The sequence below is a fragment of the Orcinus orca genome, chromosome 13 (genome assembly GCF_937001465.1).
Source record: "Orcinus orca chromosome 13, mOrcOrc1.1, whole genome shotgun sequence".
Lineage (NCBI taxonomy): Eukaryota > Metazoa > Chordata > Mammalia > Artiodactyla > Delphinidae > Orcinus > Orcinus orca.
Window position 1 is genome coordinate 60,604,493 of NC_064571.1, and position 18,289 is coordinate 60,622,781.

General features: G+C 33.6%; 1 protein-coding gene across 4 annotated transcripts in view; it reads left to right on the plus strand.

Moving 5' to 3' along the window:
- The window catches only part of SOS1 (SOS Ras/Rac guanine nucleotide exchange factor 1), a 149,536-nt gene that overhangs the window by 99,325 nt on the left and 31,922 nt on the right, over window positions 1-18,289 (plus strand). For all 4 annotated transcript variants that reach the window (XM_004265031.4, XM_012531305.3, XM_049696461.1 and 1 more), the window contains 2 exons: window positions 10,551-10,678; window positions 11,465-12,120. In XM_004265031.4, the coding sequence (XP_004265079.1) occupies window positions 10,551-10,678; window positions 11,465-12,120 (784 nt within the window). The remainder of the gene's footprint in view (window positions 1-10,550; window positions 10,679-11,464; window positions 12,121-18,289) is intronic.

The following is an 18,289-nucleotide window of genomic DNA, read 5'->3' on the forward strand; positions in this document are numbered from 1 at the left end:
AAGATTAGGAAAATAATTGAGAGAAACATGTCCAGGTTTAATTTTAACACATCACAATAACCCTCAGTTTTTAGGTAAGATTATTAAATTAAGAACCAATGGAATAGTAAATATTTTAGTGGATGTTAATTCGTTATAACAGTGCAGTGCTTGTCTTGATCACAAGCTTTACTTTAGAAAATAAGAGACACTAAAGACTTTAATCTGAATGTTCACATGGTTAGACACTTGCTATATGTTAAAATTTAACATTAAATTTTCTAATATTCCTAGATTTTTGTGTACTGACTGACTCGAAGAATAGTCCTTAACATTTCCCCTTAGCATCATAAATATTGCCAAAATTGTAGCCCCAAATGCTTAAGTACAGAACTGTGGGAAAGGGTTACAGATAAGAACTTAGAACTGAATGGTGCAGTGAGTGGGAAACTTAGGCTCAAGAACTGAGAAATGTTAAAAGTAGGAGACATTTTTCCTCCCAGAGTAGTTTTTTTTTTTCCAGTATATAAAACAAATTGGAAAAGGCAAACATAAATTGTGCTACATCATTCACTTTAAACACCCACTAATGGCCTTCACATAGTGCACCAGAAACTCTTGTAAAGAAATATGCTCTGCAGACCCCTACTACAGGTATCTTGTATGCATTTGTTAATGGCTTTGGTTTGTTGCTTTTTCAGTTTGGGAGCTGGACAAGTATCAGACATCTTCTACTCTAGATAATGTTTTATCTACTTTTTTCATGTTCTGCATCTGGTTTAATTGCTGTATGCTTCAGACCATTTTTTTATACTGCCCATGAGCTGATGCTTAATACCAGCAATAAGAGGAGATTTAGAAAACATAGCTTCTCTCTGAGTATCATAAAAATAAGTCCAGAAGAGGTCTGTCTAGCTTCCATTCCTTTGAACTAGCTTTCTAAATTTAGAAATTCTTTTCCAGAAACCATGGGCTCAAAGCAGTGAGCTAAGTAGTATCATATCTGACCACAGATGCTGAATGCCTAAAGTTAAACACAGAATAGTATAATTCAGGAGCCATTATAAACGAATAGCTGACTAATATATTACTCCAGCGTTAAAATTTTAAATCAACTAAAGTGCTTTGAGGAACATTCATAGTTTTGGTGATTTTTTTTCTCTGATAAGAAAAGAGAGATGGTTTTGAAAGGTATTTTATTCCATAAATGAGATTATCCTAACATTTTTTTAGGGTTGATTTCCTGTTTAAAGTTTCAAACTCATTTCACCTTTCAGATTTTAACTTGCTTTTACATTACTGCATTTTCTGCCATTTTTCTCTCATTTCCTCTTTCTGGAACTCCAATTACATGTATGTAGAACTACTTTATGTTGTCCCACAGATCTCTGAGACTGTTCATTTTTCTTAAATCTTTGTTCTTCAGAGTGGTAATTTCTATTGATCTGTCAATAGAATTGTTAGTTACTATACTTACTCTAGAATTTCCATTTAGATTTTGTTTTATAGTTTCCAGAGACTCCCTATCTGTCCACTCAGTAAGACCATGTTTTCCTTTGATTTTTTGAATATGATCACAAAAGCTACTTTGAAGTCTTCCTAAACCCCCCATCTGGGCCGCTTGGAGTCAGTTTCTATTAACTGGGTTTTTTCCCTCGAATATGGGTCACATTTTCCCAGTTTTTTTGCTAGTTAACAACTCTGGATTCTGTTATGTTGAGGATTTCTGGGGTTCCCTTTGTGGGTTTTGGTTTTCGTTTTGTTTTGGATTGTTGGGTTTTTATTCTAGTAGTAGACAGTTAACTTTTCTGGACTCAACTGCAAATTTGTCTCTTCTGTGTTGTGCAGCAGCTAATATCTCTGTATCACTTTTTAGGATTTCCATACGCTGCTTTTTTAGCTTGACTCTTTACTGTATTCCTTACACATGTATGATTTGACAGACTAAATGTTTGGGCAGAGATAGTGTTCAAATTTGGGGGCACAGTATCTGGTTCCCTTACACCTGGAGATTCCCCCTTAATTTCCAGCCACTCTGCCAGCCTCAGACTCTATTCCCTGGCACCTTAAACCAGTAAGTCTTCAGCTTTCTGCTCTCTGAGCTATGTACAGTTGGGGAATAAGCTCAGTTTAAGAAAAGCAGACCCTATCCATTATAGCTCTGTCTTTCAATAGAGATTCCTCTTTGGTCTCTGCCTACTTTTTTTCTAGACTCCCTGGGGTCTTTTCATGCATGCAGAGTTTAGGAGTCAACCAGGCGTTTAGGTAGAGTTTATTCTCAGATTTTGTGTCTCAACCCTTCTGCAATTCATTCACTTCCAGATTTCCCCCTTCAGTTTCCTTTTAAATTCTGCTCTCTTTCATCTCTAGTGTGTGAAGCTCCTCTTCTCCTCTGCTTCTTCCTCACTGTCATCATGGGAGGTTGGAGAAAGCCCTAATCCCACAAGTGTACACTTTCTAGTTGCAGCTTTTCAAGAGCAATAGTATTTCTGGCTTATGCTTTCTTTCAGATTTTTTCCAGTGCCTATAAATATTTTTAATCTCTTGTTTAGATTGAATAATTGTTATCTACAGAGGGTTTTCAAGACTTCTTCACTTCACCACCATTACTGGAAGTTCTTGCATTTTTATAGCTCTTTTTTTTTTTATTATTTTAGCGGTACTCGGGGCCTCTCACTGCCGCGGCCCCTCCCGTTGCGGAGCACAGGCTCCGGACACACAGGCCCAGGGGCCATGGCCCACGGGCCCAGCCGCTCCGAGGCATGTGGGATCCTCCTGGACCGGGGCACAAACCCGTGTCCACTGCACCACCAGGGAAGCCCTATAGCTCTTCTTCAGTATTTGTTAAGGCTTTGCTGTCTGTAACAATAGGAAGGGGGTACAGTGAAGGGCTGCAACTCATATTCCACAAGTAGGCAAGAGAGCTGCTAATGTTAGAAAATGTATTCTAATAGATTTAAAGATATGAGTAGCTGGATCCTGTTTAAAATACAGTTTGAATATTGGGCATGTTTAAAAATCGGTTGCATTGATTATTTTTTAAATTGCTTTATTTGTTCTTAGATCATCCTTTATCTTTTTCCTCACCTAGATGACATGCTTGAGCTTAAAATATTCCCATACAGAAACAGTACACAAATTTAATCCAATTAGCAGGAACTCTAAAAACGTTTTACAATTATCTAGGATTGTTACAATCTGAAAACATAATAGTGATACTTAGAAACATAGTTCCCTGTTTTACTTTTTTTGCTGTTGTGTTATGACTCCTTCATCAAATAAACATTGTGGTATTCAATTTTTTTTCCCCTTTTTTAGCTGGAAATTCACCAAACTCTCTCCTTTTCTTTAAAAAGCTAAAAATAAATTTGGCCTTACTGTAAAAAAGTGATTCTAAGTCACAATGAAAGGAGCTTGGTAACGTTATTCACCAGAATTTTGGCCTTCCAGTTATAGCGCAGTTTCTTTCTTCTTTTTTTAAGGTGTAAGATCTTTTCTTTCATTAAGTGCTTCTCTACTTTAGAAAGTTTTCAGGGACTTCCCTGGTGGTCCAGTGGTTAAGACTTTGCCTTCCACTGCAGGGGGTGCAGGTTCGATCCCAGTCAGGGAGCTAAGATCCCACATGCCTCGTAGCCAAAAAAACAAAACAAAACAGAAGCAATACTATAACAAATTCAATAAAGACTTTAAAAAATGGTCCATATTTTTAAAAATCTTAAAAAATAAAAGTTTTCAGAATTTCTAATACTCTAATATTTAACTGGTAATAGATAATAGTAAATAATACTTTTATCATTATCTGTCTCTATCATTGTTTTTTTTCATAAATTTATTTATTTATTATTTTATTTTTGGCTGCATTGGGTCTTCGTTGCCGTGTGTGGGCTTTCTCTATTTGCGGCGAGCGGGGGCTACTCTTCATTGCGGTGCACGGGCTTCTCACTGCGGTGGCTACTCTTGTTGCGGAGTACGGGCTCTAGGCGCACGGGCTTCAGTAGTTGTGGCACGCAGGCTCAGTAGTTGTGGCTTGTGGGATATTCCCAGACCAGGGCTCAAACCCATGTCCCCTGCATTGGCAGGCAGATTCTTAACCACTGCACCACCAGGGAAGCCCCTGTCTCTATCATTCTTTTGATCATATATACTGAAAAACTTTTTCATAGACAGTTTTAATTCCTATTATATATATTTAAATGTTTATATTAATTGCAATTTTCCACCTGTCTGGATAGCAAAGAAAGACAAAAGAGATTAAATCCAATTTAGCAAAATCTTAAAAACTGCCAAATATGGATGAAGTATATGAGTATTCATCATTTTATTCTCTCTACTTTTAAGTATTTTGTCAATTTTTATAATAAAAATTATAAATACCCATTTTAATTAATTTAAGAAACCCCAAATAAAACTATATAAAATAACTATAAACTTCAGCTAGTATTAAAAAAAATTTTTTTTAATTACAAACTTTAAACTCACTGAATCAACAGTCAGTATTTTTTGTTTTCCCTTCTCTTGGTCAAATATTTTTAAAATTAATATTTGAAATCTCAATAGATAAAGTATGATGCCATTTACTTTTTAAAACCATAAAATCTTGTCATATGATTTCTTTGGTAATTGCACATTTCAGACTAGAAATTGAACTTACCATCAGTCTGATTGCTAAAACCATTAAAAGCCCATTTTAAGAGAAGATAGGTACAGTATACAGAAAGTTGAAGAGCAGATATTTAGCTAAAAGAATTAAATTATTACTTGTTTTTAAAAAACAGCTTTATTGAGATATAATTTACATGCCGCAGTGTTCTCTATTAAAATATGCTTTGTTTGTTTGTTTGTTTTCAAATTATTTCCGCTCCCAAGTACCTGTAGGGGAGAAAGTTTTTTCCTCAACCCTCTTAGAGTCTCTGGCTGGGTCTGAAAAGGAAACTGACAAAAATTAACAGGAGAAAAGCATACAGATTTATTTAATGTAAGTTTTATATGACACAGGAACCTTGGCATATTGAGTATTTTAAACTGAAGGAACTTGACAAAACAGAACCAGGGAGGTCACTGACCTTCTCCCTCCCTCCTGCTGTTCTCAAACTCCTTCAACTTAAAATATTCAGTATGCCAAGGTGCCAAATTGGGGAGTAGTGTGTCCTGAACCCTATCACACCCTTCTCCCCCACTCCCGTCCTATCATTTACTCATGAAGTTTATCTAGAAAAGCAGTGACCCCTTTGCTATCAGGTAAGAAACCTGTCACACCCAAGGTTACTTTTAGCAGCATGAAGAAAATCAGGAATTTTGCTGGTCTCAATAGGATTAAAGAGATTCAATGAAGAGAGGGGTATGAAAAAGGAAATGGGGAAATGTAGACTGTTTATTGTCCAACTATCTTTTGAACTACTCTGCTTCTTTATTGTGTAAACAAACCAAGTTCACTTTCTTGAAAACTCCTTATCTTTCCCAGCAAAACTATTCTTTCTGCACTCATTCACTCAGTGAAGTGGTCCTACTATCCATCTGGTTACTCAGAATAGAAACCTGGAAGTCCTCAACTCTTCTCTGTCATTCTCCACATCACATCCACTTCGTCACCAAGTAAGTCCTTTTCATTCGTGAAAAGGATCTTCTTTTGGATTCATCTTCTGTTCATTTCCTCTCAGTACTCTATGAGGGCCATGATCATCTCATCTCCCTTCAGTCTTGCCTTTCCCATCCTCACCCCCCACATTTGCTGTTTCCTAGGTAACCAAACCAAAGCCATTTTTCTAAAATGCAAATTTGATCACATTAGTCATTAGCTTAAAACCCTTAATGGCTCCGCATTGACCCAGGTTAATGTTCAAGTTCCTAATAAGGCTTGCAGCCCTAACTTGGTCCCGGTTGACTTCTCCAACATCTTAACTCCTCACCTCTCCCCACCCCAATCCTTCCCAGCCACCAGGTTCTACTCTTCTGCCAGTTTCTCTCAGCCTTGGTCCTGAATAACTCTTTGATTACACATGCTATTTCTTCTTCCTAATACATTTTTTGTACCTCTGTTTCCCCATAGCTAAACCATTCTTATCCTTCGAACCTTATAGTCATTTCCTTCTGGAAGCCTTCCTTGCTATCATCTCTCCCTTTATTAAGTCAGGGGCCCTTGCTGTGTATTTCCAGAGTGCCCTGTATTTTCCCCATTATAGCACTTTGTCATTCATCTTCTCTTTTACACTCTAAGCTCTAACAGCAGTGACCAGATTTGGCTTGCTCACTGTCATATTTTCATTACTTATAAATAATGGATGGTTAATTAAATGTTTGTTAAATTAATTCTGATTGGAACTTCACTGGCTTCCCCTGTAGATCTGCCCTTTTGAGTTTCATTCAGCTACTATTAATATTCTAAATAGTTTCTAAAAGTGTACAAAAGACCATTTAATTATCTCAATAAAACTTATGACTTTCCTCAAAAACTTAGAGAATTTTGCTTTAATTTCCTAATAGTGAACTGTAAGTCAGGTTATAATTTATATTTTAAGATTTCACTTTTATATTTTCAGCCATTGGCTAATTTAATAAAGATATTGTTTCATTTAAATTACAATTATGGATTATTTATAGTGTTACACTATTTATTTCATGTATTATATACCACCTTGGCAATGGTCATCTCCTTGCTTGTCTTGGGGGGAAAATAAGGGTTAAGTAAAAGAAGATCGAATTCTGTTAATATCATTAACATCACATACTGGTTGAAATTTTATATATTTTAGGAGAATTATCTGCATATATGAAATCACTTTAACTCAAAAAATAACATTTGGGGGAAAGGAAGGAACTAGTTATGAAATTTACTTCATGATTCCTATCTTTGCTTGTGTTCTCACATTTTGTGATGAACTCATATACGTACACAATATTTAAGATAAAGATAAATCTTTAGCTTTATGTTCCAAATCTTAGACAATTATAGTGTATATTTCTTTAAAAAAAATTTTTTTATTGAAGTCAGTTGATTTACAATATTGTGTAACTTTCAGGTGTTCAACACAGCAACTTAGTTATACTATGTTTCTTGATTATATATTTTGTCATCCTTGTGCATTGCAATTTACCTATTTGAATGGAATAGGTTTTATTTGGTGAATATTTTCTAAACAAGTATTTCAAGTCATTTCAGTTCTTTGGGTAGTATATTGAAAAGGACTGAGAGTTGGAAATCCTGGGTTCTGGTCCTGCCTGCCTCCATCATCAAGTATGGCAGTTCCTTTATTCTATAGTATTTCTTGTTGGAGAAAACTAATTTCTAGAAATAAAAACATATGGATTCAAGTTTGTTTTTAAAGAGAGGAGCCATTATATGTTTGTGAATTAGTTGAACTTATATACATTGCATCAGGTACAGCACTTTATTTTTTTATGTGTAAACCAATCTTGAGTTTTATTTGTCTCCTATCTTTTTCCAGTTTAAAGCTTCTTAAATTTAATACTATTTATCTCTCAGGGTTTCCTTTGGGCATGCGATATACCATATTGACTACTGCCCCTTCTACTTATTTCGAAAGGACCCCCCCAAAAAAAAACAAAAAATTACTGGTAAAAGTGGCTCCTTTCTTTTGAAAACGTGAATTTTATCATCTCTGTAGATCGTATGATTTACCATTGTGCTTTAGAATATGATGCTCTGGGTAAGTTTAAATACATTCTCATATACGGCAATGTAATATCACGACTTGATAATTTTTTAAACTATTTAGTAAACAGCATTTGTAAAATTAAATTGTTGCTGTTACATAGTGTTATTAAATAGGCACCCATGAAAAGCATGGTATTGAATATCACTTTGGTAACAAGAGGATGCTGCTTTGTGGAGTCTCATTTACATACTAATTGCCATTGCTTTGTTTCTGTAGCAACAATAAGCCACCCCTTTGATGGTGGTTAGCTTGAATTATTCTGCACCAATGCCCTGTTTAAATCAGCTATGTTAAGTAAAAGAAGCAAAGAATGCTTATAAGGAAGGTCATTTATTACATTGAAATTTGTTTTAGATGCTTGACTAATGCTGTGAAGGTAAATATTACATTTAAAAATTATTTCATCAGTAAAGTTTTATGGTTTTTAAAACAGACTTTGGGTTTGTGCTTTTAAAATATATTAAAAATATTTTTGAGATACCAGTATATTCTGTATGTGAAATGCTATAGTTAATGATAGATAAATGACCCAGAAACTTGAAACATCTTTAGAATAGAAAATCAAATGCATGTCTAAATGGATTTGTTACTTTCAGAGTTCTTTTTATGTGTTAGAATTGTGTTTTGTATGGCTTTAGGTATGTTTGCCTGAATTAATAATATTAAAAATATCAAAGGATAGAATGTAAAGGACTCAATAATATTCTGTTGTTAGTGTCAACTCTTTTTTTTTTTGCTTTGTATCATATTGACTTAAATATTGAGTGATTAAATTCTGAAACAACTCAGTGAAGTAGTTTACTCTTTAGTGGTACTTTTATTAAACCATCTAGAATTTTGCCCTTTCTTACTGAATATTGCTTTCAGTGTTAGATTGTCTGCTGCCTTTGAAGCCTAAACTTGATAAAGTTTATGGTAATATTTTATTTGTCTCCAAAAATTCTGCCATATGAGAGGTAAATAGTTTAGAATCATAGAGATGGAAGATACTTTTAGAGATTACCCAGAGTCCAGCCTTCAGCCTACCATTAACATCCATTAACTAAAAACCTAGTTTCTTTCTTTATGAACACTTGGCCATTGGCTTTCTTTAATCTGGCTGGCCATGGTGAAGAGAAATACTATGAGTAAAAGGTATTTGCATACTTTTTGTAAGGTAGCTGTTTTTAAGTCTCTTATCCTTTAGCAACTGTCTCCCTCCCCCAACCCTTTTTTGTTGGAAATTATGTGAATAGATTTTTGTTTTATTTAATACAAATGAGACTGAATATTTTTCTAAAGAGTACAGATTATGCCTCAGTGAGTTTTAAATAATGGATAGAAGAAATCTGAATAATAAAACCTGATTGTTAAATAGATATTACAATATATTTATTACTTCTGGAATATTTGAGCATTAAGATATTTTAAGCAAATTATTTTTATAAAAATTGTCTGGAGCATTAAGTAAGAATATGTTTACTTTTCATAGGTCATCAGTACACACATGTGTGTGCGTGTATGTGTGTGCGTGTGTGTGTATAACCTGTATCAGTTGAAGCAAAAAAGGAATTTATCATTACTCTTTAAGAGATACCTCTCCAAGAACAAAGTTCTTAAAGTACTAATGGATAATGAAGCTCTTTGAAAAGTAAACCTTTGTAAATTACTATTTTTTATGGTTTTATTTCTCAAGTCTTTTTCCTTTATGACCGAGAGTAAGTGTTCTTAAATGTTGCATGAAAGCTCTATTAATAAACGTCATTTCTTAACTTTTCCTTTTTGGTGGCCACAAAGAGATTTATAAGGTTACTGAATTATTGTCACTTACTGTCACTCATACCTCAGTTAACTGCTTGCTTGAATTACCGCCACCTAGTTGCATTGATGATTAGTAGTTATTGATGACTCAGTTCTTACTAAGTACAGACTTTCTGTCTGGCACATGTGGCATCTTTAGCCACTAATTGAAAATGTGCTTGAGTTTCACTAACATGTATATTCCTAGTTTTACTCAAAATCTTAACATGTGAATACTGACAAAGTTCTTCATGATACCAATGTTAATTCTGTAGTAGAACTACAAAGGAAAGCAACTTGCACCTATATTGTATGTTACCATTTACAAAGTGCTTTCATTTTTAATAACAATCCCATAAAATAGGCAAAGCAGGCGTTTTATAAGCCTCATTTGACAGATAGGAAAAGGGGGGCTCATAAGTCAAGTAATTTGCCCCAAGGTCACACAGAAAGTAGAGTCAAATTTTGATCTTAGGTTTTGTGTCTTCAACTTCCTCTCCACTATATTGCATCCTTCTCTGTATATTTATCTTCCTCGGCATTCCATTGCTTACAACCGTAATGTGGGAATCAGAAATCTAAGACCAAATTACATACTTCAAAAAAAATCTCATCTGTGTGTCTACTGTGGTGCCAAGACCTATGATAGTAAAAAGATAATTTATGTCCCTCATTTCCTTTCAGTAATATTTATCTGAGAAGCTGCACATTACTGCCTGTCAGAAGGTGTGATATCTGTTAACACTGTTTCTACATTTTTTGTTTTTTTTAATGTAGAAAACTTGGTTGCATGTTGATATGGATAGTAATATAAAGGAAGAAAAAGACTTCTAAAAAGAATAATAGGGGCTTCCCTGGCGGTCCAGTGGTTAAGTCTCCACACTCCCAATGCAGGGGCCCCGGGTTTGATCCCTGGTCGGGGGACTAAGATCCCGCATGCACGCCTGGCACAGCCAAATAAATAAATAAAATATATTTTATGACAGGTTTAAAATTTTTATTTATTGTGGTAGAAAGAGTTAATCAATGTTATCTTTATCCTTAAATAAAAATGGGATTATTATTTTTTGGGGCCAGAACTGTTCTGCTAATTCAGATTTGTCACTTTTTACTTTGCAGCAGTTAGAAGAAAAGAGTGAAGATCAAGAAGACAAGGAATGTTTGAAACAAGCAATAACAGCTTTGCTTAATGTTCAGAGTGGTATGGAAAAAATATGCTCTAAAAGTCTTGCAAAACGAAGACTGAGGTGAATATTTTCACTTTTTTTATAATCCTCCTTTTCACCCTGAATATTGTGGTATAAATTCAGGGATCCCAGTTCCCTCCTCAAGTAAACAATGAAGAAAATACTTTTAGTGACAAGCTTGGTCTTTCAGAGGAAGTGACATCAAAGCCAAGAGAATTTGTTATTGTTTGAAAAACCTTTCATATTTGTGCATTTTCCTTGCATACTCCCAGACAAGACCTCCTGAGAGTCAACTGGTAAGCTAAAGGAGAGATAGAGCAAAATGTATTGGGTAGATTTATGTCAACATCATTGTTCTGTCAAAGTAAAATTAGTAGTGTCTTTTATTTTAGGGATTATGTAACTCAAGGCATTAATTCAGATAATATGCTTCCAGTTTCCTAATTATAATATATACGTGGTTTTTAACTTTAGGTATTATCTACTTCAGCATTTCTAGATAAATTTTTTAATCTTTCTTTTCTTTCACTATATTGGGCTACTTTTTAATACTTGTCATTCTAAATATTTCATAGCCATGGTAGAAATAATCATTCTGTAGCTAAATTTATAGGGTACAATTTTGTCAATAGTCAGTTGTTCTTTTTAGAGCACTAAAAAAATGTCTCCACTGTGTTGCTTTAGTTTCCAAAACTATGCAATTTTGTAACACTAATATATTTGGAGAAATAGTGAAAACCTTCTCAGTACAACTTTTTAAAATATACTTTTGCACTGTCATTTATTTACATGAATTGTAGATTTCCTGTCATCTTTGTACTAACCATGTTTTTTCCTTTATCCTAGTGAATCTGCATGTCGGTTTTATAGTCAGCAAATGAAGGGGAAACAACTAGCAATCAAGAAAATGAACGAGATTCAGAAGAATATTGATGGTTGGGAGGGAAAAGACATTGGACAGTGTTGCAATGAGTTTATAATGGAAGGAACTCTTACACGTGTAGGAGCCAAACATGAGAGACACATATTTCTCTTTGATGGCTTAATGATTTGCTGTAAATCAAATCATGGGCAGCCAAGACTTCCTGGTGCTAGCAATGCAGAGTATCGTCTTAAAGAAAAGTTTTTTATGAGAAAGGTACAAATTAATGACAAAGATGACACCAATGAGTACAAGCATGCTTTTGAGATAATTTTAAAAGATGAAAATAGCGTTATATTTTCTGCCAAGTCAGCTGAAGAGAAAAACAATTGGATGGCAGCATTGATATCTTTACAGTACCGGAGTACACTGGAAAGGATGCTTGATGTGACAATGCTACAGGAAGAAAAGGAGGAGCAGATGAGGCTCCCTAGTGCTGATGTTTATAGATTTGCAGAGCCTGACTCTGAAGAAAATATCATATTTGAAGAAAACGTGCAGCCCAAAGCTGGAATTCCAATTATCAAAGCAGGAACTGTTATTAAACTTATAGAGAGGCTCACATACCATATGTACGCAGGTAAGAAGGATGAACTTGCCTGTCACTTTTATTCTGCTTCAAGCTGATTTTTCTTTCTGCACAGGTCATTATGCCTGAAATAGAAAGCAAACTGACAGCAAAAGACCTCCGCATTATCAGAGTTGATTTTCCTTTGACTAAAAATACCGTCACTTTATATTTCTTTGAAATTTTATAATCTTTCTACCACATTTACATATGTTACTTTTAACTTTGCAACCAGAGTTATAAATAAAGTTACTGGGCTAAATTTAGACATGGCAGAAACAAGACTAAAAGTAGTGATAAATCAATCATCATTAGGGTCTAAAAATCTTTTTACTCCTTTACCTCTTTTTTTTCTTTCTTTTTCATTACTGAGATTATAAAATCAGTAAAAATTCTAATTGATATCCATTACCAAAATTGTGCTGGTAGTACATTATATATACAGCATTGCTTTTTCTTAATTTCCATTCCTAAAATTTATTAAATTTAGCAATCCTGGGAGTCATTTAAGTTTTCAGTATTTTTTGCTTTTTACAACTGATGTTATTTAGAGAACAGTTTCACCTTAGCACAATTTTTAGAGACAAACATAGGTGTTTGGAGGATTCCTAGGGGGTTGAGACATGTTTGTCTTTAAATGGGCTGCATCAAATATCGTGTTTGAGAGTAAGGAACAAATATAATGATCGATTTTTTTAAAGTAATTTTATTTCTTCTAATAAAGTAACATGATAATCCAGTGTTCTTCAACTTCCCTACATAGTAGGAAATTTGACGATTGTAAAATACTGTGGAAAGAGCACTCACTGTTAGATTCACACCTTCACTCTATCACAGTTCCTTAAGGTTTTAGAACCTTAGTTTTCATCTCAAAAATCAACATCACAACAGCTGTCTTAGAATATTGTTGGAAAGAATAAATGAAATATGTGAAAGCTCTTGATAAATATAAACTTATTTTCAAAGAATGCTTTTATTACAAAGACATATAAAATCAAACACAGCTCTTATAAGTGCTATTCTTAAATAGTTGAATGTGTAAGTTAACTTCCATCCCCAAACTTTTTGCTTAAATATATTTCTATCTCTAGGATATGTGTGTTTCTGGGGAAATTTCTCCAGTTTTGAAAGTCCTTCAAATGGGTTCTCAGTTTTCTCTGGAAACTATTCTGGCACCAGTTGAATCTGGTAGTTCTTTTGCTAGTCTTTTCCATAGTGAAATAATAGTGTTTTCCGTAGGCTAATTTTAAAAGCAGTTTGGGCCCTTTAAGTGTATATCATTTGGTAGTAGCAGGCAGTAACTGAAACATGTTGAATATAATGAAAGAAGACTCTGGGATTCCAATTTTACTATTGATTTTTCACCTAGAAACTTCTGTAGTCAGTATATTCATTTTACTGACCCAAAAATAAAAAACAGATCAAAGCACAGAAAATTTAAATAAGCTGCCGAGGATTCTACATGAAAAATAGATTATTCTGTCATCTTTTTTTACATATGAAACTTATTTTGAGAGGTACAATTTTCCATAATTAATATGACCTGTTTATTTAGTTGATGACCATCAGCTTCTTTAAGATCTAGAATACAGCTTAAAAAAATGTTTTTATTCATTACCTGAAATTTGTAGTTGCAAAATTGTTATTTCTTTGCTACTTCTGCAGGAATTTTTAAGGTTATAAAGGTTCAGGTTATTCTTCTTGCCACATTATTCTGATTTTTGTGTCTTGGAAGATTCACAGAACTTTTTATCATAAACATTCTAAACTATTCATCGTTTTAAGTACCTTTGTTTTGGGTTCTTAGACTATTTAGAGTAGAATTAATCCTTAGATTCTTATCTATGGGAGGCAGAAGTTGTTTTTTTTTTCTTTCTGTAGAGCAATACAAGTGGCAGGTGCTAAAGAAGACTTGCTAGTGTTTACTATCACAAGTCAGTGGTATTTGATTTGGAAAATATTTTCAAATTTCAAAATTTTTAATATAATTGTTTCTTTAAAGCTCCTATTGTTAATGATAAAAATTTTCTTTACTGCTTGCTTTATTTCACAGAACTGACTTATGATTATTAATAAGCAGTTATAGAACTACAAGTAAATATTTTTTTTCCAGGGGACTGTGCCTTTTATTTTTTGAATGAGGAAACTTCAAAACAAGCAAAACTAGAACAAGCATAGCTTGATAGTTTTTCTTTAGTCTTGGCAGTCTTTTCTCCTTAACGTACACAACGCTAGCTAAGTCTGTAGACACAGTACTTTTGCTATGGTGTTTTATTGGTTACTTTTGATAGTTGCTCTCATTTACATTAATTTTTAGCTTTTGAATAGAATAACTTAAATGGTTTTATTTCTAGTTAATATAAAACACTTAATTTATAGACCTTTGCAAAGTTAGGTGTATTCAAATTTAAATTGACAAGATTTTTTACTTTTTTAAAATGTTAAAGTTTTTTTAAAAATTCCTTTCATTAATTTCTTGAGGAATAAAAAGCCACTGTTGGGTTCAGAAGTGTTGTAGCTAAGCTTTTTGACATTTTTCTTTCCTATCTTATTTTGAAGCTTAATTGAATATTTTAATTTATGTCATAAATATATTACTAGTGTAACTAAAACCCGTAAGCAGCTTTCATGAATTGTGATTTACCGTACACACGGTACGGTAAATAATTAATAAGTATTAATTATTAGCTTATTTGACTTCTGTAAGGTCTGTGACTGAATGTATTACTGGCAATATAGAATGTGTTTTTAATAGACCATGTATGAACTTGTAAAACATGAAAGCAGCTATTTTTTTAAGGTCTTTTCCAGCTCAGATGGACTCTTGGTCCTCACTACAATGATAATAGATCAGCTATTTGTTTAAAGAACTGTTGGTCTGCTCTATTTAATTTTGGTTCAGTTGGTTGATAGGTATTTTATCAGAGAACATACAGTGCAAGTTGTGGCTTACACTGAAACAAAAACTAAAATTTAACTTGCATATTTTTATTACATTGTATAGAATTATAATAAGAGACATTGGCTGTAATAAATGAGAAAAATCCAATAACTAATAAGCACTACTTTCAGACATTATCATAAAAGAAAACTTGTTTAACCTTACTTAATTCAGACTTCATTGTGGCTTCAACCAGCTTGATCACTCAAGTGTTTTAACAGTAATTTATGAAACAGAGCTATAGATCTTAGATGATCAATCCTTCACTTTATAGACCAAAACCCAAGGCCCCTGAAGTATGTGATTTGCCAGAAATCATACCAGTTAATTGCAGAAAGAGGACTAGAAATTAGGTTTCTTGACTCTTGAAATAGAGTATACTTGATACCATGTTACACTGACTCATGAATTTTTTCATTTTTAGAATATAATTTTTATTATGTATATTGAATAGTAAAAATAAAGAGAATTACTTGCTTGGTTTGAATTGCTAGTAATATAAACAGTTTGTTCACTTCTGGGCAAACACAGGTCTACTATGAAGATATAGTCAGAGTACTGTTATTTTTCTTACTGAAATAGGTAATAAATTCTGACTATAGATAACTTCTATTTTAATGCATAGATTTTAGTTTGTATTTAGATGTTGGGCATTATAATTTTAGTTTTTAACAAAATCCAGTCAGTCTGTTGGTGGTGTTTGCTCTGTAAATGTAGGTGAATTAGAAGGTGCTTAACTGTTGCTCAAAAGAATTGCAACAGGGTTTTATGTGGGATCTAATTTATAGTGCCTCAGGTCCAGTGTTTCTAGACATACAATAATTAGTTAACTACATCAAAACTTCAGAATTCATCTGAAATGGTGTGGGGGGAAATTGTCTAGTCAAGTGGATCATTCTGCATCTGGTAAGGATGTGAAGAGACTTTTACCTACAGTAAGAAAGCACAAAGCAATATACATAAAAAGCAGAAGATGAAAGTAGGAATTTCACTTCTGTTACAGAGTTATAGGAAATAATTTAGTACAAATTAATTATTGAGACTTTAAAACAACATGGGTGAAGAAATATGGTATGTCTGGTTTTGATAGTCTCTCTTAGAGAAATGAGATGACTTTGTGGTAGGGGTCTTTCAGAACTGACATTATATGGAAATAAAAGCTTTTCATACTGAATTGTGGGGAAAAGGTGTTTCCCATGCATGGTGAATTTCTCTTTTAAAGAAAATGGTATTGAAAAAATTTAAGCCAGTTGATATTTTTCTTTAAAGTATTTACTGCTATTTTATGCCCTCATATAGAAAATTTGCAAAAAACTGCGTTAGATTTCTTTGGAGTTTGTGTCCTGTATAAGCTCAGTTCGGGTGTTTTAACTTTTAAAAAAATCTTTTGAACGAATTTTTGATCTATAGGGCAGTGCTGTTCTATTTTTAAACTCTCTGATTTTTTTTTTTAAGTGTGTGTGCGTCAGCATAGCGTCTGTTTCCTTTTTTAAGGAATTCAAGAGTGATTGTTTATAAATCCTTGTTGAGGAGCTTATTGTTTCTTGTAGCGTTTTAAATGGCTGTATTAAAGGGAGAATTATCACATGAACAGACATCCTGATTAACGGTGTTTCACTATGGTGGTTGGGGGAGGGGTATTTACATAAATAACTCTATGTAACAAATATTTCATAAATTTATTGACCTTGCCAATAAAAATGTGTTAAAAAAGGATTAAATTTATCACCTCGAATCTAGTATGCTGTATTCTGAACATTAATGTAAATATACTCTGATTTCCTAAGATTTTGAAGAATTGTACAATAAAATATTATCAAAGAAAATAGCTTTAGAATGAGGGAGACAGGCAGCTAGAAGGCAGCAGAAAATAGAAAACACGGCTCATATTTGAAATAGCCTGGGCCGAGACCGGGGACTTGATGGTAGAGTTGGCAGGTACTTGTACACACAGAGAGGTTGGGTAGACGGAGGCGGAGCAGCTAGTGAACATGGTGGACATCTGAGTCCAGGGCTTTGAGGGTAGAAAAGAGTGTTACCTAAAATGGTGAAGAAGAAAAACCACAGAGGATGTTTTTGCCATTGCTCGTATTGAAATCCATTAGGGGTTGTGTTTGAGAAAGAGGTTTGTGGAATTACATCCACTAGCAATAAACAGAAAGAGGAGAATATCGAAATAGTTGATTTTCAATTTCTCCACAAATATTTGTGCTTATGTTTTAAAACCAAATCAGCCTGGCTTTTATATTTTTAACGCATTTGCCTTCCATCTGTCTCTGAAACATCACTTTATAATACAGGTGGATAACAGAGGCAGTGTAAAACTTAGCTATTATCATTGTCTGATAAATGTAAGTAGGTACTTTGTTTTCCTATAAAATTATATAACCTGTCCTTATTGACGGATACTTTTAAAATATCTAAGTATTTTAGTCCTTTGTATCATCAATAAGATAAAGGTTTCCAGTGATTAGTGTGACATATGTGTCACTATCACTGAAATGGAGAAATCAATAGAAATAAAAATAGCTTCTGGAATATGGAATTTTGTGCAAAATTTCAAATATAGATGTTATGTCCTCTCTTAATGTAAGTTTTTCATTCATTAGCAATTTCCCACTGCTTTAGAAACTAGAAACAGAGCCTAAATTAATACAAGCCTGGGAATATATGCAGCCTTTAAGATGTTTTTTGAAAGTACTTAAACTCTTGCCAATTTTTCTTGGTTTATTTTTAGCTTCTGGTTTTTTCTGTTGGCAAGACTGCTCTAATTTCTAATCAAGCTAAAAACAACTTAAACTTGAGTCACTTTAGAAGTTAATACAACAGTGATGATTGTGGGAGTGTTTATTGCACCGCCAGCTTCAGAAACTCCTCTTCTGAAAAGTGTACAGGAAGGTACAGCTGCTACTTCCTAAAATCTGGAAGAAGGCTTAACAAGAATTACAGAATCACAATTAGACTGCTAATTTCTCAATGACTTTAGTGCCTGTAACCAAGATTAGCAGTTTACAGCTTCATTCTGAATTAATCTATGTGAATTTCTACAGTGATTATGTAACTCATGGATTCATTCTTTATATTTAGCTCTCACAGCTTTGGAAACCTTAACAGATCCTTTAATCCAGGGAGGTCAGGTGATATGGCAGAAAAAAGCAGTAAATCAGAAATCACACGATCTAGATTCTGGTTCCATCTCTTTCACTCTGTTGTGTGACTTTAGATAACTCTTAGTTACTT